The sequence below is a fragment of the Crinia signifera genome, chromosome 4 (assembly GCF_055691185.1).
Source record: "Crinia signifera chromosome 4, ASM5569118v1, whole genome shotgun sequence".
NCBI classification, from domain to species: domain Eukaryota; kingdom Metazoa; phylum Chordata; class Amphibia; order Anura; family Myobatrachidae; genus Crinia; species Crinia signifera.
In genome coordinates, this window is record NC_139220.1 from 182,254,826 (window position 1) to 182,279,489 (window position 24,664).

Consider the following 24,664-nt stretch of genomic DNA (forward strand, 5'->3'; position numbering starts at 1 on the left):
TGTTTTGTTTCTGCTTTTGGTATGATTGTGTGCATTAGAAATAAGCATTCATAAATAATCCATTTGGCAGTCACAGTAGATTAAATATGAGGGATTATATTTACACTATGCCAGTTATGCCTTTTTGGTGGTTCAGCCACCGGAAATCCCTTTCTTTAGCCAAGAAATCTTTCCGTTCCTCATGGTACATTTGAGAGCAACAACAAAAAAAGTATATGTGACAACTCTGTGAGTGAGGGTAATTCATCATACATGACAGAATCCTCTTGGCCCTTCCTGAATGCAAAAAAATTAAGAATAGTGTTTAGGGGGCTTTTCTTTGTATATTGATAGATGGATATATGGATGGAAGTAGACATTTTTACCATGTAATGTACAGATAATGAGGGCATGCAGTCCTCCTCCTGCTGTGGAACTACACATCCCAGCCCTCCCACAGTGTTAATATGCCCTAAAATCAAAACTGTGACAAGACATGTTGGGATGAGTAGTTCCGCAAAAACTGGAGGGTTGTGGGGAAAATATTTCTATAAATGCTGGTGTCTACGGTAAATATAGAGGAGAAAGTGGCACATTTCTGCCGTTTTTCAGCCATGTTGCAATGTCTCTGACGCTTTGTGCATCGTTCCCCAGATTGGAGGCGGGGCATATACGCATGATTATTTGATTACAATGATTATGTGGTTGGTGCATGGGTTCCAATGTATAGGTCCACAGTCAAGAGGTTGACTACATATGGATTACATGCATTAGGTCGACATGTACATAAGTTCGACAGGTGAAAGGTAGACAGTGCTTAAGGTCAGCATGACAATGGTTGACACGCAAATGACTGACACAAGTTTATTGGTGGGTTTTCACATTTTTCCAAGTTATGCTTGAGTTACTGGCTGGAGAATAGTAACTTACGTCGAGCACAGCAACAGTGTAGCCTTGGCACCTTGCTCGAAGCAGCAAGGTCAACCATACCCACAGCCTACCTTTTACCCGTCTCTTGTTTGACCCTATCTACCTAATGCATGTCAACTTCCTGTCTATCTAGGCCGTGTAGATCTCTATACCACACACCATGGGCACTGCACCCATGCCTTCAAATGCAAATATCCTACTGCACCTTTGCTTAATTTTTAAGCAATTTGGGCTGTAATCATTAAAAAAAACCTCTGTCATAGCTCTGCAGCTTCTGTGTACGTTCGAGCTCTTTGTGGCAGAATATTTGTTAGAAATAAAGTTTCATGTGATCCCTCTTTCTTAGCATTCCATATGACATAACAGCTGAGGCCTTTGAAGTGCAGCAACAGGAGGAGTTGGGCTCTGTCCGCAATATTATATAGCTTGGAATAGCAATCTAACACGTTTTTCTCTTTCCATTTTACAGGAATTGATAGATGTTGACAGCGAGGTTGTTTTTGAACTGGCAGCATACATCCTGCAGGTAAGAGGTTTTCTTCACAGCCTTTCAGATGGCTATCACATGTGAGAAGTCAAATAGCTATTTATAATGTAATCTTATGTATCTTAATCATGGACATGCCATATGCATTCAAATGTCAAATATGATACTAAATATAAAGGAAACATCTTACATGTCGGCGCTTCTGATATCCTGGCTTGCAGAGCCATTCAAAAAGAACAAGGACAATGTTCCCTCCGCATAGAAACTTATGTGATCATTTATTATTTTGTCAGATTCACTGGAAACTTTCACCACACAATGAAGCTTTCTTTTATATCTACCTATGAACCATACGTTGCCCCTGGGGCTGCCTCCTTGAACTCTGTTATATTTATCAGCAGAAAGAGCAGTTGCGATGCCTGTTAAACCCCATGGGCCTAATTCAGCATGGATCGCTAATCAGAGAAGTCGCAGTGGATTGCGGTGAGAAAGACGGTACTTGTTTCCTATCTGGGCGCCCAGGTTTTCTACGTACGGCACCGTAATGAAATCTGATCGCATCTCATCGTACACATACACGATATTGAACGATGCGATGCGATGCGATTTGATTTCCCATAGGAAACAATGTGAAATGGCTCAATTTAGCCAAATTATCATAGGAACAATAGTAAATGGGCCAAAAACACCCCTGAACATTGAAATGTCCCCCCAAAAGTAGTTGACGCCACCCCGCCATCAACGTGAACCCGAAGCGTGGCGAGCGCAGCGAGCCCGCGAGGGGCGGCGGTACGCGTCCTCCGACCTTTTCATGCCCTACTATCCACTAGGGCGTGGAGTGAGAATAGAATAGTGTGGCGAGCGCAGCGAGCCACCGAGCCCGAAGCGTGGCGAGCGCAGCGAGCCCCGCGAGGGGACGCGGATACCTTCACAGGTAAACGCGTCCCTTGGCGGGCTTCCCAGGTGTCCGCGTCGCCATGGACACCTGGGAAGCCCGCGAGGGGACGCGTATAACTGTGAAGGTATCCGCGTCCCCTCGCGGGGCTCGCTGCGCTCGCCACGCTTCGGGCTCGGTGGCTCGCTGCGCTCGCCACACTATTCTATTCTCACTCCACGCCCTAGTGGATAGTAGGGCATGAAAAGGTCGGAAGGACGCGTACCGCCGCCCCTCGCGGGCTCGCTGCGCTCGCCACGCTTCGGGTTCACGTTGATGGCGGGGTGGCGTCAACTACTTTTGGGGGGACATTTCAATGTTCAGGGGTGTTTTTGGCCCATTTACTATTGTTCCTATGATAATTTGGCTAAATTGAGCCATTTCACATTGTTTCCTATGGGAAATCAAATCGCATCGCATCGCATCGCATCGTTCAATATCGTGTATGTGTACGATGAGATGCGATCAGATTTCTCTACGGAGAATAGCATGGTGCGCAATTAACTTAGCAGGCGCCCAGATAGGAAACAAGTACCAGAAAGACGCCACCTAGACATGTGCCGGGTGCGAATGGGCACAGCGAACTGCAAGTTCGCCATCCCATTTGCACCCAACAGGGCGGGGGACGGCAGTCAATAGACTTGCCCATGGGAACGCCCAGCGTTTCATGGGTGTTCTCATGAAAAATGCTGGGCTTTCCCAGGGAAATGAGACAGTGACGTGGCTGCTGGGGATGGGCAGCTGACATCACCGGATGTCAGCTGCCCGCCTCGTTCTTCCACAGCGCACACGCAATGATAAGGCACCTAAGAGTGTCTTAATTTTGCATGCACGTTCCACATCATTCGATGGTTGTCCTTGACCCTTAGGCTGCGAATGGATGTTTATGGAAAACATTAATTTGCAGCCGTGCGGGTGAATTCGCTGTGCACAGGGGATGGGCGGCAATTCAAAAGACGGGCTTAAAATCATATGCAGCGCTGTGAAGCTCACAGTTCTGTGTGTGAACCAGAATAAGGTCCTTTGTCATCTGTGAAATGTGAGACGGCCTGAGGCTTCCACTAATCTGCAACTGAGACAGGTTGGAAGTGGTCATCACTCACATCAGAGACCCTACTCAAAAATCCTGGGAACACCTGCATTTTTTCAGACCCGCCCCAAAAATGTTTTCACATGAGCTCTCTCAAAACAGCAAGCATCCCCAATACACGATTCTGAGCAGTCCCTGTCCCAGTGGAGGTTACAATGTATATTCCCTGTCCACTGGTTCTGCTAGTTGAGGCCTAGTAGAGTTATGTAGATAGTTAACCCTGATGGAGTTCATAGTTTTTATTCTGTTCCCTAAAAAGTGTTATTACTTCATATAGGGCTGAACCTTACGTTTTATTATAAATGAGATGTTCATCAATACAAACATTAAAATTATTCAATTTTACAGAGCAATGCAATACTCAGTGTTTTTTTTTTATAAAGAATCACAAAACTTTGGGATTTGCTGCTGTCTGATGTTGCTAGGTGACCTTGTATAATCAAGAAATCAAAGAGGACATTATAATGAAACGGAGGCACACAGATCAGGATTGAAAGTGCTCCTAGCAACTGACTGTGCACTGAGTGCCATTACATGGGAGTCTAAGCTGGGGCTGAATAGCCTTGTGGCATGCATGGATTTTCTGCATCATTAATTCAAGGCTGTGATGCTGGTACTTCCCCCTCCCCCATACTCCTAATTATAAAAGTTGGAGAGATACTGAGGGGAAGAAACCTTGAAATAACTCTGAAACCATGTAATGAGTAGACAGGGCCTCTTTAAGACCATGCCATAGAAATTCAGCTTGTCTGTAAGCAAGGTCCTTTTGGCCATGAGAAAGTTCCCTGTGTCAGAAAGTAACTTGGCAGGAAGCCTTCCTGAACAACAAAACCTGGGGTCCTTGTGTAGATGGAATTTTATCTTTATGATATGTTCATAGCGATGGCTATTCTGGAACACTGTGGAAATGTTGTACAGTTCATTAGATTATAATTATAATATATTGCTTTGTTTGAAATTCCTCTGCTACATGTTTCCGTTTAAAGCTGCTGCCACTGTATGATTTCCATGTAATTATTCTTAATAATACTCTGTAAATCTCATCTCCAAAGTAACGGTTATTTCTGTAGCAGAAGTCGGACATTAATACTATAGGCTTCACTTGCATTATTAGACAATCCTTCCTGAGTATTTGTTTCATTTTTTGTTTAGCAAAATCCCTTCATGTTCTCCCTTGTTTTCTTTACAAGTAATGCTTTTATTAAAGGGACGGTCACTTTGGGTTTGCAGAAGTTTGGCCCATTGCTGCTGTCTCTCACGTTTTGCTCGCAAATGCAGTGTCCATATGTTTCTATGCGGATTGTGATGGGGGAGAACTGAATTGCTGCCAATGTGTTGCCAGGCACCACTGCAATACTCCGCTGTGTGCATATTGGCCAGTTACAGCAATGTCAACATTGCAAATTGTCCTATGCACGTCTATGGGGTGGTGCGACAAAGCTTGTAATGTTGATGGATGCAGTTTGCCATTCCATAATGACTGATGAACCCACATGCACTGGCGCCAATAAACGTGCATGCACAATGGGCCTAATTCAGACCTGATCACAGGACAAATTTGTTCTCAAAATGGCCAACCCATGTGCTCTGCAGGTGGGGCAGCTGTAACATGTGCACAGAGAGTTTGGGTGAGTTATTTTGTTTCTATGCAGGGTAAATACTGTCTGCATTATTCTTACACTACAATTTAGATTTCACTTTGAATACAATACAAACCTGTCACAGTAAAGAGTGGCTAGAAAAGTGATGGCTTTCTCTATTACTGTACTTATGGGTTCTGACCCTATTTACTACAAATTGTGGCTACGTTTGGTAAATTTAACAACATATCCATTTCCACGTAGGACAGCTATTCATTAGCTGTCATTCATTAACTCAGTATATATCTGTGATCGATACTTTGATACAGCTTTATTACCCATTCTACTAGTTCCAAAGAGCATGCAGAAGCAGCAGCATTTGAAACAACTAGCAGTGCATTTACTGTAACCTAAAATTATAAATTTTCCGTAGATCTGAAGGGGATATATTCATTAAGTTTTTGCACTAAATATTATGTATCGTACACTATTTAGTGCGAGAAACACTATTTTAGTTGCGCTGCAATTGACTAATTCAGGGCTGTTTTTGGAAACTTGTGAAAAACCTAGGACCTATGCTAGTGATATTTCTCCATCACGATCTATGTATAAATTTTGATGAAGGGTCATAGTAAAATCAGTAGAAAACTTCAAATTAATGATAGGTTTTTATTGTTAAAGTAACCATTCCACAGTCCCCATAGCAGGTCATAATGGAATCTGTAATTTATCTGTGGTTAAATAGAAGAAAGCAATGGCAAACCCTTCTTTCTGCAAAAAAAGTGATATTATTGTTTGAAAAACAGACAACTAGTTCTCATTTAGGACACATTGGGTATCAGGACAGGTTCTAAGCCTAAAATGCAGCATTCGCTAAAGGTAGGCTTGGCCTTCTATAAAGAGACACTGATCCTTGACAGTTTAAAAACACTAATCCAGGGATTCCCAACCATGCTCCCCAAGACACAATAATGGTCCTGGATTTAAGGATAGCCATAATTGAGCACATGTGACAACCATCTGTGCTCAAGCATGGATACCCCAAAAACCTGGACTTTAAAGTGTGCCTTGAGGACCAAAAGTTTATGCAGTCTTGGATATTTTATAATTGTGTAAGTTCACTAAAATAAAACATGGTGTGGACTCACAACATCTCATACTAGTAATGAAAAAGTTGGGGACAAAGAGCATATAGTTCCAGTACTGGGATTGAAAGCCAGGGCTGATGGAACCAGAGAGGGGAGACCATCACTTTGGTGGTCCCCTACCATCAGTCTAGTTGGCACTAGGTATGACTTCTCAAGGGGTAGCAGCCAGCTTCAGAGCCAGTAGTGCTATAGCTATTCCCCAAACCCAGTAGCTTTGGGTTTGGGGTTAATAAAGTGTTACTAATAGCCATAATATTGTCAGTAGTAGAAGCCATTCTGAAATAAAGTATAGTAAAGACTACAAGCTGTTGTTATTTTAAAAATGTCTCAATACCAACAAGTTAATTCACTTTTTTATATGTTGCTTTCTTTAGAAACCACAGAGTGAACAACAAACAATTGCTTCCTTTAAAAACATAGCAGTGGCTTTATAACCTGCCAAAAGAAATACATGCAAATATCCACTTCTACAGCATGAAAAGAAAGGAAACTAACTGTAGATAAATCTGTACTGCCGAGTGATCAATAGGGATACACTGTCCTACTAGGGCTTCTCTGGCCAATGGCGGTAACAGTGTACAAACCCACAAAACAGCACCAGACCAACCTTTGTTGGGCCCCCGATTTTATATCCACCAAAAAGGATTTATTCATTAGTTACTGTAAATATAAAGACTGATAGTAATTGTACTTAAGAGGCTACAGAAACTATTAATATGATATATGTAACATAAAACAATTATGGATGGGTTTAATAACCATGTATTTTATTTTCTGTTTCTCTTGTAGGAAGCAAAAGGAGATTTTTCAAGGTATGACTATATTTTCATTGTCTTCTTAATTACTTTCTGTGAATGATTTTAGGTGAATACTGTTTCTTAAGGAAAGATGACAGCACCAGGAAAGGTGACGGTATAGATCTGTATAGCAACTTATCTGTCCTTCATCACACTCAAGGGATAACATTTTAGTATAATAATTAAAATGGAACATGCGGCCCAAATATGACTGCCTCATTGTACACTAGAACTTCACGTGGGGTTCCAATTTATAGGTAGACAGGGGTAAATTTAGTAATATGGGAGTTCTATTGAAGATGCAATTTTTCCCATAGATCCCACTTACAGTATTTATTTAACACCTTCTAGAACATAAGAGATAGAATCTGATTGGTTGCTATGGGCAATATAACTCCCATCTTCATAAATAACCCCACAGATTCAGTTAGAAAGTCAAAATATGTTCAATATGCATTAGGTCGACATGGTCAAAAGGTTGAACGGGCCAAAAGGCCTACAGGAAAAAGTAGGCTGCTTAAGGTGAACAGGTTCAATAGGTTGACATGACAATGGTCGATACATGCAAGGGCGACAGAAGTTTTTATTCCACATATTTTTATTATTTTGCTTGATTTACCATCCATGTGGACTATGACTGGGAATTGTAACCTTTGCCAAGCGGTATCCGGATGATAGGTGGACGGTGTCTACATAGACAGTCTTTAGGTCAACTCCAAGGTCAACATGTACTAGGTCGAGATTGACAAAAAGGTTGACATAAACAAAAGATTGACATGACAGTGGTCGACACATGGATTGGTCGACATGAGTTTTCTTAAAAACTGTTTTCTTTTTAATTTTTGGGGACTTTTTCATACTTTAACTTCCAAGTGGACTCCAATTTGGGAATGGTAAAGTGTGCTCAGCGTTACCTGGCCCGAAGGATGGTGAGTGAAGTGATCCATGCGAGGATACGCATTACATTAATTGGGGGTCCAAGAGCTCCCATTTCGACATTGACACCAAAAGACCCCTGAGAAATATATGTCAATCCTTTTATGTGTCAACCTGTTCTGTGTTGACCTTTTGGTTGAGCCGACATTTTGCTTGTGTCGTCATTGTGAAATTGTCGACATTGTGTCAATGTTGACCTTTTGCATGTCGACTTTCTGTCTCTGTCAACCTTATGCATGTAGACCTTTTGGTGTTGACCTATTGACTGCCTTTCAAAACCAGTGAATTTCAACCTTTTTCTACTCATGGCACACCGAACAAGATTTAAAATTGCCAAGGCACAGCATCAGACCCCCACAGGGAAAACACATTGGTCCACATATGAAAAAAACAATCACACTTGTCCCCAATACATTGGCACTCACATGAAAACAAGAGACCAGTGAATAATGTTAAACTGGTGATGGTGGCTGTAAACTGGCATGGACAGCTCTAGTTCTGGTGGCATACTTGAGAACAGCACACTAGTATGCCACAGCACAGTGGTTGAAAGATCCTGATCTAGACCCTGTAGACCTTTAATCTAGAACTGTGCTAAGCACAACAGTAGCAGAGCGAGGCACATTGCCCAAATTGTGGTGTTAGGCTGTGAGAGTATAATTGTGATCACATATAATGAAACACAGCAAATTACACCCCAAAAAAACGTGAAAAACTCAGAAACTTTTTTTTTGTGGTGACCATTTTTAGAATGTTGACCTTTTGCCATGTCAACATTTTTGATCCTGTCAACCTAATGCATGTTGACCATATCCAGTTACTGTAGATCTAGTATACCACTCCACATGAATAGATTTGCCGATGTAGTAATTTCCTTTCACTACAGCATTCTATCCGGACTTTCTAATAGTTTTGAATTTGTTCATTCTTACTTTGCCATAACACATATTTATCTCCTGACCGTATTGTCCTTTTGATGAAGCATTCAGCATTTTTTAGATGCATTGTCATTTCTGACGCTTTCTTGTTCTACTTTACATAATTATTTATATTATCAGTTATCATTTTTATTTATGTTGGAGTAGGATCAGTGTACTTATGGTGTAAAGGGCCACAGTTGCCTTTAAAGTTTTCTGTTATCAAATAATATAATTAGATTACATTGCAGCACATTGATCTTTTCATACAAGAGGAATACAGCACAACCAAATGTGTTTTTAAATGTTTTTAAATAGTATTTACAAACTTGAGAAAAGGAATAAACTAATGTATTACTTCTGTTAAATTATAATCTAATTAGAGAGACCAGCAACAGGAAATGCACTGTCATAATTTTACAACTACCAATATAATCCAATTGCAAAATACATATGGTACATGCCTACAGCAGGTTTAATATGTTTATGATATTTATATGTAATGAGATTATGTTATTTTCCCCAAATGGCTTTAGATGTAGTGCAGGGATCAGAAACTGCACTTAGAAGTCACATAACCATTGATACTTTGTCCTGTTCTGGTGAAAATGAACAAGTTTTCTAACAATATAATATAGTGCCTGACCGTACAATGCTGATATTGCTAATTGTATTTAAGCTTTACTACTACTTTAAGGCCCTCATACACTGGGCGATTTACCTGAAATGTGTGTTCTTTTCCTGTGATTGCAAAAATCATTCACAAGAAAAGATCCTAAATTGTAGGTGACTGACGGCAGGTCCTATGCAATGCATGGTTCCGTGCGCATCGCATAGAATCAATCTCTGTGACCCGGGCCAACTTGGCCGGGATTGCATGCGATATATCGCATGTGATCCTGCCTTCCGGGAAGGTCCTGGGTGATTCAAGGGAGCACTGCATGCGACTTCTCTGAGAAGAGAAGTCACCGCAGTGTATGGGGGCTTTTAGTCATGACAGAGGAACCTATGAGTAGTATCTGATTTACTGTTGTAGAATTGGTAACTATACATAACGATTAAATGCCATATATGCCAGCATGCTGGGATGTTTAGTTCCACAGCAGCTGGTTGCCTACCCCTACATTTGTGCTAAATCAAATACTCCTATTAATGGTACATGTTAAAAATCCAGCCCTAACCCTTTTTACACCAAAATCCCTGGTTGGACCCTGGTCTTTGAACATGGGAGTTTCCAGGGTCGGACCCAGCTTCATACCCCATACAGCACTGTGACCTGGGTCAGACCTGGGTCTGCACCATTTACACTGAACCTGGGTCAGTCCTGCTTTTCCTTGTGGATGTCATTATTGGATGTCCCATGTGCTCCCCCTCTTCCCCCCCCCCCCCCCAGCCCCCTCTCCAGCAGCAGCAGACAGCATCTTCTCCCATGTGCTCCCCCCTCAAAAAAAGTGTCACTGTGGCGGGAGACCCTTTAAGTTTATTTTTTTGTATTTTGATTTAATATAAAATTATCCTTTTCCAATTAATTCAGATTTTGGCACCATTGTCAGGTATCTGGTCAATGGGACGACAGTCAGTAGGTTGACCACTATTGGTCGACACGCAATAGGTGAACACATGTAATAGGTCAACATTGACATAATGTCATTGGTCGACACAAGCAAAGGTTGACAAAGGTTTTTTCATGATGACTTTTTTAACCGACTTGCACTTACATTACCGATCTCAGTGGGGGTAAAATAGAATAGTGTGCCGGACGCTTCACCATGTGAGGGGACATGTTACACTAAGTGGGGGTCCATGTCGACATAGGCACCAAAACATGTCAATTTTGACCTAGTGCATGTTGACCTTTTCAATGTGTCCATCTATTGCCTGTCTACAGATAGTGGTCGGCCCCTTGACCCATTGACATGTAGACACTCCAGACCTTTTAATCTGGAACCACTGCAACAAACCTCACAACTTTTATATTTGTTAAATTGATTTGCTAGCAGCAGTGCACACATAAGAAGGAGGTGTTATCACACTACACTGCACCACACACCCCACCACACAGCTGTAACATTTATGTGAATGGAAAAAGGAGGAACTGATGTAAGTGACATTTGTATTACTTCTACCAGACCTTCAATTCCACAACTGTAGTGATGGTATGTAGGTATATATCTATATACGGTGTGTGTGTGTGTGTGTGTGTGTGTGTGTGTGTGTGTGTGTGTGTGTGTGTGTGTGTGTGTGTGTGAAAAGAGAAATAGGTGTATTTGTGGATAAGGGCACATTATTTTTCTAATTTGTTCATAGAATCCCATTTATTATTTATGCATATATACCCCAGTGTGAGATGGGTTACAGCCATGGGCTTAGAACTACAGTACAATGAAAAACTTGGACAACACTATAACACATTCTGGAGGTCATTCAGGTTGATTTGCCTTTGCAAATCAACCAAACGCCGCCTGCATGACCCCCTCGCAGGCCGAGTTTCCACGCACGCGTGTGAATGGATGTTTTGCATAAACATCCATTCGCAGCTTGCATGCGGGGAGGAAATCATTCGATGGTCACCGACCATCGAATGATTTCTACAGCATTCGCAGATGTAAGACACCACTTTGGTGTCTTACATCTGCGAGTGCCCTGTGAGGGAAGCAGGCGGGCAGCTGACATCCGCTGACCCCGCATCATTGGCAAAGTACCATGAGAACGCCCAGTGTTTTCATAGGAACGCCCATAAAATGCTGGGCTTTCCGATGGGTGCAACCACCCTGCGCCCCCCACCTGAAGTGCTGTGTGCAAGCAGCCGGCGCATAATCAATTCCCCATGCCCGCTCGCACCAAGCGGCTGCACATGCGCATAAAATGTTTATGTGTATGCGCAGTCAAGAAACATCGCTCACCTTTGCGAATTCACAACAGTCAGTGAGAACCAGAATGACCTCCTCTATTTGGAATCTTGCTTGGTGTGTTTGTTGCATGCAGAACCTAGCCATGCCTGCCACCCTTGCTTTGTGCAGAGGCGGAATCGTAGCATATAGGAGCAGGAAACACAGTATAGCAAACATTGTAAATTGTGTATAATAATATATAATTACAATTAGATGCTTTCCACATTATAACCAATCAGGTCTGTTTTCAATCATAGCTTATTTGGAGGGATCTGTCTTTTCCTTATGCGAAGTGCAGTTGTTTGCAGAAGCTCAGGAATATCATATGTTTGCAGATTTTTAACCTTTTCATTTCTGACAAGTCCTGGGAAAGAAAGACATGATAGAGGAATACCCAGATGGTAATGATTTGAATATAATAATCCACAAGTCCTATTTCCTGTACTCTAAAAGCAGAAATCTTAGGGGTGCAACCTTGAGCTTCCATCTCCTTTTCATTGTATCATATTACAGGCTGAAACCAGGGAGCACTGCCATCTCTATGCATGGAGTTAAAAGAGATTCCTTTCTGGGGCTGTGATGGATAGCAGCCCCAGTAGATGCTTTCAGGACACATTGGGTCTGTTTTAGCTTCTCTTAATAGCTCCCAGCCGTCATTGTTTTATATTAATGGATGTATCTAAGACTATAGGGGGTATGTAACACAGAGAGCACATGAGATGTCCAGGACTGTTTGATGGCCATAAAAATTTGTTACACTAGAAATAATTCCAGTGAATAATTAGCTAACCATTTCAAAAACTAGAATGTTGAATGTGAGCACTTAATAGTAAATAAGTAAAGGTAGTTGAGTTTATTTCATATAGGATCTATGGCTGGCTCCCATGGTCTATAGCTCGTGACCCTTAAAAGCTTGCCTGCGATTGTTGATTTCTTCTCACATCTCTTGGTGCCAGCTATGAGTTAAAGTAAAACATCTGCTATGTAAACACTTCATGCTGGTGTTCCGTTCCCCTGATCTAAGGTTCCTCCACAGCAGCAATGTACGGCCCCCTTGCAGGCCCAAAGTATTTTTATAAATATTATTGTGATTAGTAATGTTTTATGATACCCTAGTTATTATGAATTTGCATCTCGTAAAGGAATCTTTGATTTTACTAAAACAAGGCTAATGAGAATGTACAGTACCATCAGTCTTAACATAGAAACATAATATCAAACATCAGTTAGGAGTATCTTGGGAACTTTGACCCTATTTGTTCTTCAGGTCTTTGTAAGGAGGTGTCTATACAAAACATGTATAAATTGCTCCACTGACTTATATTACCCATACACAGTTCGATCTATAGGTGCGAGTCGATACACGCTTCCATGCACAGCACATAAAGTGTGTGCTGTACGTACTTTTTAACTAGATTGCATTGCATCTAGTTAAAAACGCCCGGTGCTTTAACATATCGCATGTGTTTTGAACTTGATGCAATCTAGTTTAAAAACACAGTGCGCAACGCACCATGTATGGACGACATTAGACTCTACCACCTCTATTCCACCTATGCACTATCCTTTCTGTGAATTCATTTCTCTTCAAATTTCCCCCAAACTTACTGTACCTCACTCCAGTTTCAGCGAATGTCCTCGTGTTACAATAGTTATCTTCCTTAGAAGATTGTTTTCCTCCCGTACCTTGTTGAGATCCTTGATATATTTGAAAGTTGCAAGCAGCTGGCAGGTAACTAGTCCTTGTCACTGTGCAGTCTCCCTCACTAGAGCACACTACTTTTTTAGTAGAATACTTATGCAATTAATACCGTTATATGAGCCCATTGGATTTTCCCATATACTAAGGAAACCCATTATAAAAAGGACTGATTACCATCTAAAACATTTAATCATCACCATTCTACAATTGTACCCCTGATTAAGTCATTAAGATAAAACGCATAGGGTTTGAAATCTTCATCTATGACTTTCATGACTAGAGTAAACTGGATGACATATGTTTTAAACACTGTTTTATAGAAAGAGATTATCTATATTATGAATTTAATGTTAAAAAATACTTTAATTATTGAAGTGTTTATTCTCCTCTTCCCTATAAGGGTAAGGTGAGATTCCAAGGTGATGTTATTTCATCACACCCCTTTATTATTATTATTTATATGTGTGTGTGTGTGTGTGTGTGTGTGTGTGTGTGTGTGTGTGTGTGTGTGTGTGTGTGTGTGTGTATATGGATATAGATGAAGTCTGGGTTTTTATTTTGTAGCAGGTAAACGGCATACCAGGTTAACATGAATGCAACACATGATTCTATGACTGGGCTGTACATACAGTACACCGTTATTGCTTGTTTCCCACAGCTTGAATATCCCAGCACTGGATCCAGAGTCTCTGTATTATCCTCTACTGTGAGACTAGCAGCAATTTAAAAGTAATGATGCGGATGGGTGGAGACTCCAGCTAGCTGTCCTAAAGTAAACTTAGGTCACTTAGGTGCTAGAGTGTTGTCTAATTAATACAAGACTTAATCATTTGACATGGGCATAAGAATGAGAAGAATTAGAAACATTTGGCAAATCCCATCACATACATCAAAGTGGTTAACGCAGGTAATATGATCCCTGTCCGCTAAGGCTTTACCAAACCTACTGTGCCACGGCTACACATGTGCTGTTCTTACAGTTACACATTTTGACTGTAAAAATGATTTTAATATTCAAAATTAATAATTATGTAAAATAACATTATATGTACATATGCTTTCTTTCTTTATTTTATTAACTAGTAAAACCGAAGGTGTGAATTGAATGACCAAGCTTTGCTTCTCCTATTGTTTTTGTACTGTTATTTTATCTTAGCGATTCCTTTATGTCTTCTGTCTGTGAAAGGGTTAAGAAAACCAGCGCAGCAGGCCAGGAAACGTAATATGGCTTTAATCTTTCTGTTACATCTCATGCCATATGGGGTGGGGGATTTTTATGTTTCCCATAAGCAGGCACACAAAAAGCCTTTTAAGGAAAGCTGCGAGTGTGTTTAATAAGCTATGGAAATAGATACCTGATTTGTTGGATTAATTGCTCAGTGAAATGTGAGCTGGTAAAATAGATTGCACAAAGCGGAACCCTATAGAAACAATAACACACACGCAGTTTACACCGAATTCCTGTTGTCTGTGTACATGTACACATGTTGCAGTTATTATTGCAATACATACATGCCTGGTCCCACATCTCCAGGTGCTGAGTACGTTACAGGATTGTTTTCCTGTTTTACCCACTCAACCACAATATGGGCCTAATTTAGACCCACTCAGAAGGGGCTGAATCTGGCCCCATTCCGATGGTGGGGGGATTGCGCATGCGGGGATTTGCACACTCGCTGATGCGTTCGCACGAGGGGCAGGGGGCAGCCTCAAGGGAACGCCCAGGCCTGGGAACGCAGGTGTGGAGTTCCCTGCTCGAAGAGGGCGTCTGACGTCACATGACGGAAATAAATGTCAGTTCATACTGACTTTTATTACTGAAGTGAAGAGAAATCATTCAATGGTCGCCAACCATCAAATGATTTCTGTCCCCATTGGCCGCATGTGAGGGGATGAAGACACATCCCCTCACATGCGAGCTAGGGGATGCGGGCTGGGCTGGAGGCAGGGGGGCAGCAGGCGGCGCTGATCTGTTCACTAGACTGCGAGTGAGTGCAGCCTAGCAAACAGGTCTGTGCGCACTACATTCCTAGTGAAGCACTCAATCTAAAATAATAAATGATTGCTGTTGCAATGAATGAGTGGAACTGGGAAAACCAGAATGGTTGCAAAAAGGTTTGATGGTAAAAAATACAATGCAAGTGGTGGCAATGGTTACATAGTTACATAGTAGGTAAGGCTGAAAAAAGACTTGCGTCCATCTAGTTCAACCTGGTATAGATATCCATTGCTGATTTGGTAGGTTCTGGTATTTTACAGACAAATTATATTTCTTATTTGTACCCATGGATGTTTTTCTCCAGTAAATGTTTGTCCAACTTTGCCTTGAATGCATTTAATGAGCCAGCCATTACCACCTCTCTGGGAAGAGAGTTCCAGAGTTTGACTGTTCTGACCGTAAAGAAATTCTTTCTACTAGCTGAATGAAATCTTTTTTCTTCTAATCTATACTCATGCCCTCTAGTAGAAAATAGGGTGTGTGACAGTTCCTTATATTGGCCCTTGATATACTTGTACATGTTGAGCATGTCCCCCCTTAAACGTCTCTTTTCTAATGTAAATAGTCCCAAATTGCTTAATCTCTCCCCGTAGCTTAAATTCTCCATTCCCCTAATAAGCTTTGTTGCTCGCCTTTGGACTTTTTCTAATTCTATGATGTCCTTTTTATAGTGTGGGGCCCAGAACTGTACTCCATACTCTAGGTGAGGTCTCACCAATGCTTTATATAGTGGCATAATTACCATTGAGTCCCTAGTTTCCATTCCCCTCTTAATACATGCCAGAATTTTGTTGGCCTTTTTTGTAGCTACATTACAATGGGCACTACATCCTAGATTGCTGTCTATTTGGACTCCTAGATCCTTTTCAAGTATGGAATTACCCAGTTCCTCTCCGCTAAGGTTGTAACTTGCACACTGGTTGTGTCTCCCAAGGTGCATAACCTTACATTTATCTACATTGAACCTCATCTTCCATTTTTTAGCCCACTCATCAAGAATTGCAAGATCATTTTGAAGCATGGTGACATCTTCTGGTGATTTGATGACTTTGCTAAGTTTTGTATCATCCGCAAAGATGGATACATTGCTTAGTAACCCTATCCCAATATCGTTAATAAAAATGTTAAACAAAATGGGCCCCAAAACCGAGCCCTGGGGCACTCCACTTAGTACCGGTATCATATCTGATACGGCACCATTCACAACCACTCTTTGTTCTCTATTACATAGCCAATTCCCTACCCATCTGCAGATATTTTCACCCAATCCTAGGTTCTCCATTTTATTAATCAATCTCTTGTGTGGGACAGTATCAAATGCTTTAGCGAAATCTAGGAAAATCACATCTACAGCATTTCCATCATCAAGGTTTTTGCTAACCTCTTCATAGAACCCTAGTAGATTAGTTTGGCATGAACGATTTTTCACGAACCCATGTTGGTTAGTACTGAGTAGACGGTGATTATCTAAATATTCCTGGATACCATCCCTTAAAAATCCTTCAAATAGTTTACCCACAATTGATGTTAAACTAACGGATCTGTAATTAGCGGGATCTTCCTTTTTTCCTTTTTTGAATATTGGCACTACCTCTGCTATTCTCCAATCTTTTGGTACTATACCTGACGATAGTGACTTGCTAAAAATATAATGTAGGGGGGTAGCTAGTTCATCCCTTAATTCCATTAATACCCTCGGATGAATCCCATCTGGCCCTGGTGACTTATTTGTTTTGAGTTTGCTTAGCCTCAGTATTATTTCCTTCGGCGTGAAATCCACAATGAGATCTGGCTTATTTGTCCCGTTTGTGGTAAATGTTCGTTCCACAGTCTGCTCTCCCTTAGTAAATACTGATGAGAAGAACTCATTTAACAGTTTTGCTTTTCCCTTGTCCTCAGTAACACTTTTTCCACTAGTATCAGTTAGTGGGCCTATGTTTTCCTTAATTAAACGTTTACTATTTATGTATTTAAAAAACTTCTTTGGGTTGGTTTTGCTTTCAGTGGCTATGCACTCTTCATATAATATTTTAGCTGCTTTGATTACCCCTTTACAAGTTTTGTTTGATTCTTTGTATTTTGCGAACGCCTCCTCATTCAAGTTATTTTTATAGAATTTAAAGGCTCTGGTTTTATTGTTGATAGCTGACCTTACTTCTTTGTCCAACCATGGTGGCTTTTTTTTGTTGAATTTACCTTTAATTACTTTAGGAATGTATTCAATAGTTAGTGAATCAAGCACCTTTTTTAGAGTATCCCACATTTCCTCTGCATTTTTTCCCTCCATAACCGTTTCCCACCCAATTCCTGTAAGGGCTTCCCTGAATAATTCAAAGTTCGCTTTTCTGAAGTTTAGTATTTTTGCAGATCCTTTTTGATGTAATTTACTGAAGTTGATTTCCAGTGAAACCATATTGTGATCACTATTCCCTAATTGTTCAATTACTTTTGTGTTTGTCTGTGTTATTTGTTAATACTAAGTCCAAGAGCGCCTCATCACGAGTTGGAGTTTCTACCGTTTGTGTAATAAACTGGTCTTTAAGTAAGCTTAAGAACCCATTGCTTCTTGCTGATTTACCTGTTTCGATTTCCCAATCAATGTCGGGTAAATTAAAATCCCCCATAATTAATACCTGACCCTGATTTGATGCTTGTTTGATTTGGTTTAAAAGAAGAGACTCTTCCCTTTCATTTTTATTTGGTGGTCTATAGCATACCCCTATTATAAATTTGTTTTTTGGTTTCTTATTATTGTCGGTTATCTCTGCCCACACTGTCTCTGAGTTGTCTTCTTCCAGGTCTGTGCTCATATTTTTCTCACATGATGTTAAGTTATTATTTACATATAGGCACACACCCCCGCCCCTTCTATTTTCCCTGTCTTTCCTGTAGAGTGTATATCCCTCCATGTTTAATGCCCAGTCATGCGACTCATTACACCATGTTTCTGTAATACCAATGATGTCGTAGTCATCCCTACTGATCACCGTTTCAAGCTCCCCGATTTTACTCACTAAGCTTCTTGCATTAGCCAGTAAGCATTTTAATTTATGTTTATTTTTAGATATGGCTCTAATATTGTGATTAGTTTCACCCCAGGACCCATTTGAATTCTTTACTAGCTTCCTCGTTCCCCTCTCCCCTTCAATAGACTCTCTACAGGCCTCCCCACCATGCACACTGCCTGCCCTCTCCATAGTTCCGGGAATTCTTCCTCTGTCATTCCCTCCTTCCCGTATACTAAGATCATCTGTACCTAAGAACTGTAATGGGGTAACGTGACTGTTACAACATAACATTTTATTACATGACATTCCTGATGCACCCTGAGAGTTACCCCCGATTATATCCTTGTTATGTCCCAGGGCTTTGTCTATGTCTCCGTCCCCCCCCCCCATCTCCTTCCCCCATATGATTCCTGATCCCAGTCCGGCTTCTCTCCCTGATGGTCCCATAATGTCTTGCTGCCCCCACCCCCCCGTCGCCTAGTTTAAAATCTCCTCCAACCCTCTAACCATCCTTCCCCCCAGCACCGCAGCCCCCTCCTCGTTCAGGTGCAATCCATCACGGCAAAAAAGATGGCGCCTGACCGAGAAGTCCGCCCAGTGTTCCATGAACACGAATCCCTCTTTCCTACACCAATCCTTAAGCCACACATTTACCTCCCTGATCTCCCTCTGCCTCCCTGAGCTAGCGCGTGGCACTGGTAATATTTCCGAGAAAATTACCCTAGATGTCCTCGCCTTTAATTTCTTACCTAATTCCCTATACTCTTTCTTGAGGACATCCCACCTACCATTGACTTTGTCGTTGGTGCCGATGTGCACCAAGACCGCCGGGTTGCTCCCATCATTTGTTTATCATCATTTCACTAACAAAATGTATGTATCTCTAACCGTTGTGCCAGAAAGCTGCCTTAGTATGCCTCAAATGTTCTAAAGAAAAGTGTCACTGTATCCAGTGTTTGGGGTTTTGTTGGTTGTATCATTATATTGCTGTTTATAGATATGTAGCATTCTCTCTGTGCTGCGCAGCATGTCTGTGTCCTCGCCATCATCACCAGACTTTGCATACTAATCAGATAGGGGAAAATCAGAAACCTGAAACATTCCACATAGCTACATAGCAAAGATTGCCTAGCCCAGGGCCTGTGCTGCTAAGTGCTCTCTTACCTTAACACAAGATTTTTTGGGTTGCGGATTAAATCAGAACGTTTTCTTAAGTGACATTCTTGTTGTTTGGTACATTTTTGTGAGATAAATAAATCATTTACTAGTCTTTCTCCGGTCCCAGAGAACCATCCACAATAGCAAACCCTTTAAGGATACACAGAGATTTGTGGAATGTAGAACGCCCATTGGTTTACCTACTGCACTGCTAAGTGTTCGTTGGATTTGAAATTGTAGTAGGAAAACTTATTAGGTTTCTCAATTGAAAGGAACAGCTGGCTTATGTTTTATATGCACACATTATAAACATAGGTAATTCTGACCAGCACAAGCATTCCCTTTCAGCAGTCTAGCAAATAGATGCCTATTTATCAAGCGCCACCTTAAAACATACCTGCCTACGATTGAAAAAAGCATTTCTTGGAGATTTTAAAAGGTCACCCATTAGCGCAGCAGTGTCCTTCTACATCTGAAAGGCATGTCGTAAATAAGTTTAGCTGGGTACAAACTTTGCGATGTGCAAATGATACGATGTCATCAATGTTTTCCCTAGAACTCCCTTGAACAAACTATATACTGCATATACATTGTGCAGTCTTGCAAAATATATAATCCGTGGCAATTTAAATGAGTATACTGTTGTCAACAACATCCTCAGGGTGAGGTGGATGTGTGGTCGACAGAGGATGTTGCTTACAACCCGCAGGAGCGCACATGAAGGGCCTCATTCAGCATGGGTTATAGCTTTGCAAGGATCTGCCTACTAGGGATTTTCTGCGTGTTGAATTAGCCCCATAGTGCATACACAATATACAATGTTAACAATTTATCTTTACGATTCGCGTTATAATGATAAATGATCCATAAACTGGTATTATGTGTACCCAGCTTTACATCCAAATGTAAATGACCCCTAGAGCAATTAGTAAAGTCTACTTCTTGTTGAAAAGACACTGATGTTTTTCAGTGTCTGCTCATGTATTGTATTTTACATAAGGTGTAAGTGGCCATTAGCAACCTCATTTCAAACCTCATGTAGCCATAGGGATCATTGTGCCTTATAAGCATTGCACCAAAATGGTACTGGTGACCCCATTTGAATGTATAGATTTCTGATTTTTTTTTCTCCCAAAAATATAACCGCTACTGTACATATATAAGAGTAAAGCCAATCAGAGATTTCTATAGTCGTCAGGGAGATTGACACTAATTCATGAATTCTCCCTGACAATCAGGGAGCTTTAGCAAGTATGCCTTAAAAGTCTGCAAATGAATATCTGTTATCTTGTTTACTCACAGGGATAACAGATGATTGACAAGGTATTCACCACTGAGGTGCAGCTAAGACAGCATATTCAGTCAAAATAAAAAGCTGTCCTAACATGACTTTGCCCTTTTATAACCACTGTCTTCTAATTGGCTATTTGGCAATTACAAGTAGCAAACAAACCAACACCTTCAATGTGTATTAGAATTCAGTCCGTTTGGTCCTCTCTGACGTGATTAAAAAGCTTCTAAAATGATGGCTCTGCTTCCCCCCAAAATCACACATGGAGCACACAGACATTACAGAAGTTGAGAATAAAATGCAGAATGCAGAAACCTTTTTCTGTTATACCGCTTTTAGACCACATTCTAGACCCGTGTTATTACTTTGCGGCCCCAACACGGGTCGAGCAATACGGGTGTTCAACCCTGGTAATGACCAGGGTTGAACACAGCTCTTACCCGTGTCAAGTGCAGTATGAACGTGTGCCCGGGTCGAGCAACCCGGGATCCCATTCACAGTATAGAGGAGGCAGCACTGTCAGCTCCAAGTGCTGACTCCTCCCCCAGTGACGCGCCACCGCTCAGCTCCGCCCTGTGTGACGTCACCGACCCGGCAATAAGCCGGGTCAGTGACGGTGCTTTCAGACCGCATATGCCGTGTTGCTCTAGGGAGGGGACCCGTGTCCTAATCCCGGGTGCGACTTGGCATATGCGGTCTGAAAACAGTATTACTAAAGTATCGGGTTGTGATATAGAAGTAGAACTTCAGGTTCATTCTACTGAAGGCAAGTGGTCATTTTGTCATAGCAATGACAAGTTCTGTCCCAGCATGCAATAATTGGTACATCCTTGCAACGTATTCAGTTACCACAATGCGAATTGGGGCACATTTATCCTATCCAAATCTGTGATGCATAGTGTGTGCTATATATGCTTCTTTAGTGTGCGGATATACATATTTTGTATTATGGCTTGCTTGCAATGAACATATATATATAGAATCAGTAATTTGTTTAAATCTTCTAATGTGCGGTCAGTGAATTTCCATGTTCTCATACGTATAGTAGGGCTTGGTAATACAGGATGGAAAGACAATGTTCATTAAAGAGTAGGTAATTAGATCTTGCTTATTGGGATCCTTGAAATGCATTCATTATTGCGCCTTATATTATTCCTAAGGGTGGCTCAACTTGCAGCCCTCCAGCTGTTGTGGAACTACACATCCCAGCAGGCCCTGTCACAGTAATGCTATTAGGGAATTGTAAAACACTGTCAGGGCAAGCTGGAATGTATAGTGATGAGATGTCCCATATTAGCTACAGTTCTGCATATCGAACACCCCTGCTTTACAACATTCCTGTAGACCGCCACCATACTCCACCAAGTGATAACTTGTGTGAGCACTGAATGTAATGGTGACATTGATACGTTCTTTTGAGCAAGCATGTGTGTACAGGAATATTAGCTTACATTATTTGTTACGAAGCACTCATGCCGTGGAGCACTGATTCTCAAACTCGGACTTCTTGTTTTCCAGGTCACCTGTGTATCGGTTATACACCTGTGCCCCTGCTGGGTGGCCTGTGAACGTAAACTGTTTGGGGTCTGGAGGGCCAAGTTTGAGAACCAGCTTCATAGAGCATTTACTAGGTGTTATTGACTCCCATTTGTTTGTGGAATAAAGCATGCAATCATTGTTTATTATCCTGCTGTGCAGGAAGTGGGTTAAGTCACCAGCGAGCGGAAGCTGGGATGAAGAAGTTAGTCCCGGTAACAGCTGAGTGCTGAACACTGGACAGCAGCTGCCTGCTCTCTGACTCAGCGCATTCACCTTGTAGAGTATAGAAATGGAACTCACTTTACAGAATATGCCCATAGGCTTGCCTATTTGTAGATTTGATATTTCAGCTTCATTTATTTTATTATTAAACTATATATTGTTGCTCTTGTCATATATATATATATATATATATATATATATATATATATATATTTTTTTTTTTAAAGACATGGATAATTCCATGTCTGAAAGATGATATTTACTTAAATTATTATTGTCTGCCAAAAACCTGTCCACTAAGGTCAATTCAGCAAAGTCATACATGCAGGGTTATGGCACCAAATATCAGTATATCAGTCCTTTGATTCTTTGGGCAGTATTCAATGAGGATAATTCACCCTGTTTCACGGCGAATTTGTGCTATTTTCGTGTTGGAAGGTGATTTTTTGGGTCAGAAAGCGAATCACCCTATTCAACGTGCACTTCTCGCCGTCTTTCTAAGTGATTTTCGCCGTGTGTCGCCGTGTAGCAAATCGCCATCTTTTCATGCTGAAGTGGAAAGTGAACTTTTAAAATAAAGTTGTTGTTGTTTTACATTTGGTGTAAAAAAATCAGGAATTTTATTCTGAGAAGGGGCATGCTATTTTTATTCATGTGCTTATAGCACATGAATATATATTTAATTTAAAATAATAATAATTTTTTTTACACAGAGCAGCCAGCAGGCGGCCGGGAGCTGAGAGCTGCTCATTAGATATTCATATATTCACTGCACCCGATCATTACATATGCACGATCAGGTGCAGTGAATACCTGGTCCCCTATTGGCTCTCCCGGGGGGCAGCCTGTGCTGCCTGGCTCCCGGGGAGCCCACCTCCCCCCCCCCACATACGTTCTGGGGCAGGCAGGGAGACTTCCATCTCCCTGCCTGCCACCGTCCTCCGGCTCCCTGCGGCGTACGCCGCAGGGGTTCACACTCGCCGTCAGGGGCAGCGAGCCCCTGCGACGTTGAATAGGGGGGACAGCGAGGCTCCGGAACACAGTGGGCAGTGGCGAGTGTGCAGCGAATCCTAAACAGGATTCGCTGCACGCCGTCAATATTCTCATTGAATACGGCCCTTTAAATAGAATAATGTATAAAAAATATATAGTAAAATGATGTTAGTTTTATTTATATAGTGCTTTTTGTTCTGTATGACTTTAAACACTACACACACTAGCAAGGAGCTAACCCGTGCTTACTGAGTCTGTCAATAAATAAATCCTTAGCTGTCTTGTTGTTCAAAATACAGCATGTATTTCTAGATGTCAATCCTGACGTTTATTTAGCTACAATAGACTTCCATAGGAAAAAAAATATGGGAGGGTGCACAAGGACTGACAGAGCTTGCATGTACATATAGCCACCCCGTCAGGGCCGGTGGTATACTTTAAAACCTCCTGCAGCTGTGAGCGTGGGAGAAATGTACATTGCAGGGCTGGCAGGGTGTCTTTGGAAGCATGCTGGAAATGCCTCACTCTTTTTACTCTTTATCATAGAGAAAAACAGCAATTATTACACAGTAACTCGCTGCCAGACACCTATGTGTCATCATGTGCTAAAGTACTATAATATATCCCACATCTGTCTGAGTTAGCCCACCCATTTTTCCTTCCTTATGGTACCCGTTTAGCAGCCTTTTGGGTCTGTTCTAAAGCTCTGTGAATGCATTTATTCACTGACTACCCTTATTCAGTTCAGCAGTTATTGCTGTTTGTGGCTGTGTATGTTCTCTATGTTAGTTTGTATTTGGACGTCTGCTTATGTGTGTTATACCTCTTTCACACCGCACTTGCTAAAAGGTATATTGCCATTTTTTTTCCATTTTAAAACGTTTAAGGCTGCAGTGGGAAAGCGCCAGAGTACCGGTTAAAGATAACTGGTATTTCAAAACGTTTAAAAAGCAGAGCCCTACACGTTTCAGAGCCGTTTTTTATGCAGTGAGAATGGCTCTGAAACGGTATTTAGTAAAAACAACAGATTACAGACCTGTGATAGGCTGGCTGCCTTGAAACG

At 41.4% G+C, this 24,664-nt stretch overlaps 1 protein-coding gene across 5 annotated transcripts in view; it reads left to right on the forward strand.

Annotated features, from left to right (window-relative positions):
• FRMD4A (FERM domain containing 4A) overlaps positions 1-24,664 on the forward strand; it is a 432,053-nt gene that overhangs the window by 341,152 nt on the left and 66,237 nt on the right. For all 5 annotated transcript variants that reach the window (XM_083183113.1, XM_083183112.1, XM_083183111.1 and 2 more), the window contains exons 6-7: positions 1,379-1,435; positions 6,938-6,960. In XM_083183113.1, the coding sequence (XP_083039239.1) occupies positions 1,379-1,435; positions 6,938-6,960 (80 nt within the window). The remainder of the gene's footprint in view (positions 1-1,378; positions 1,436-6,937; positions 6,961-24,664) is intronic.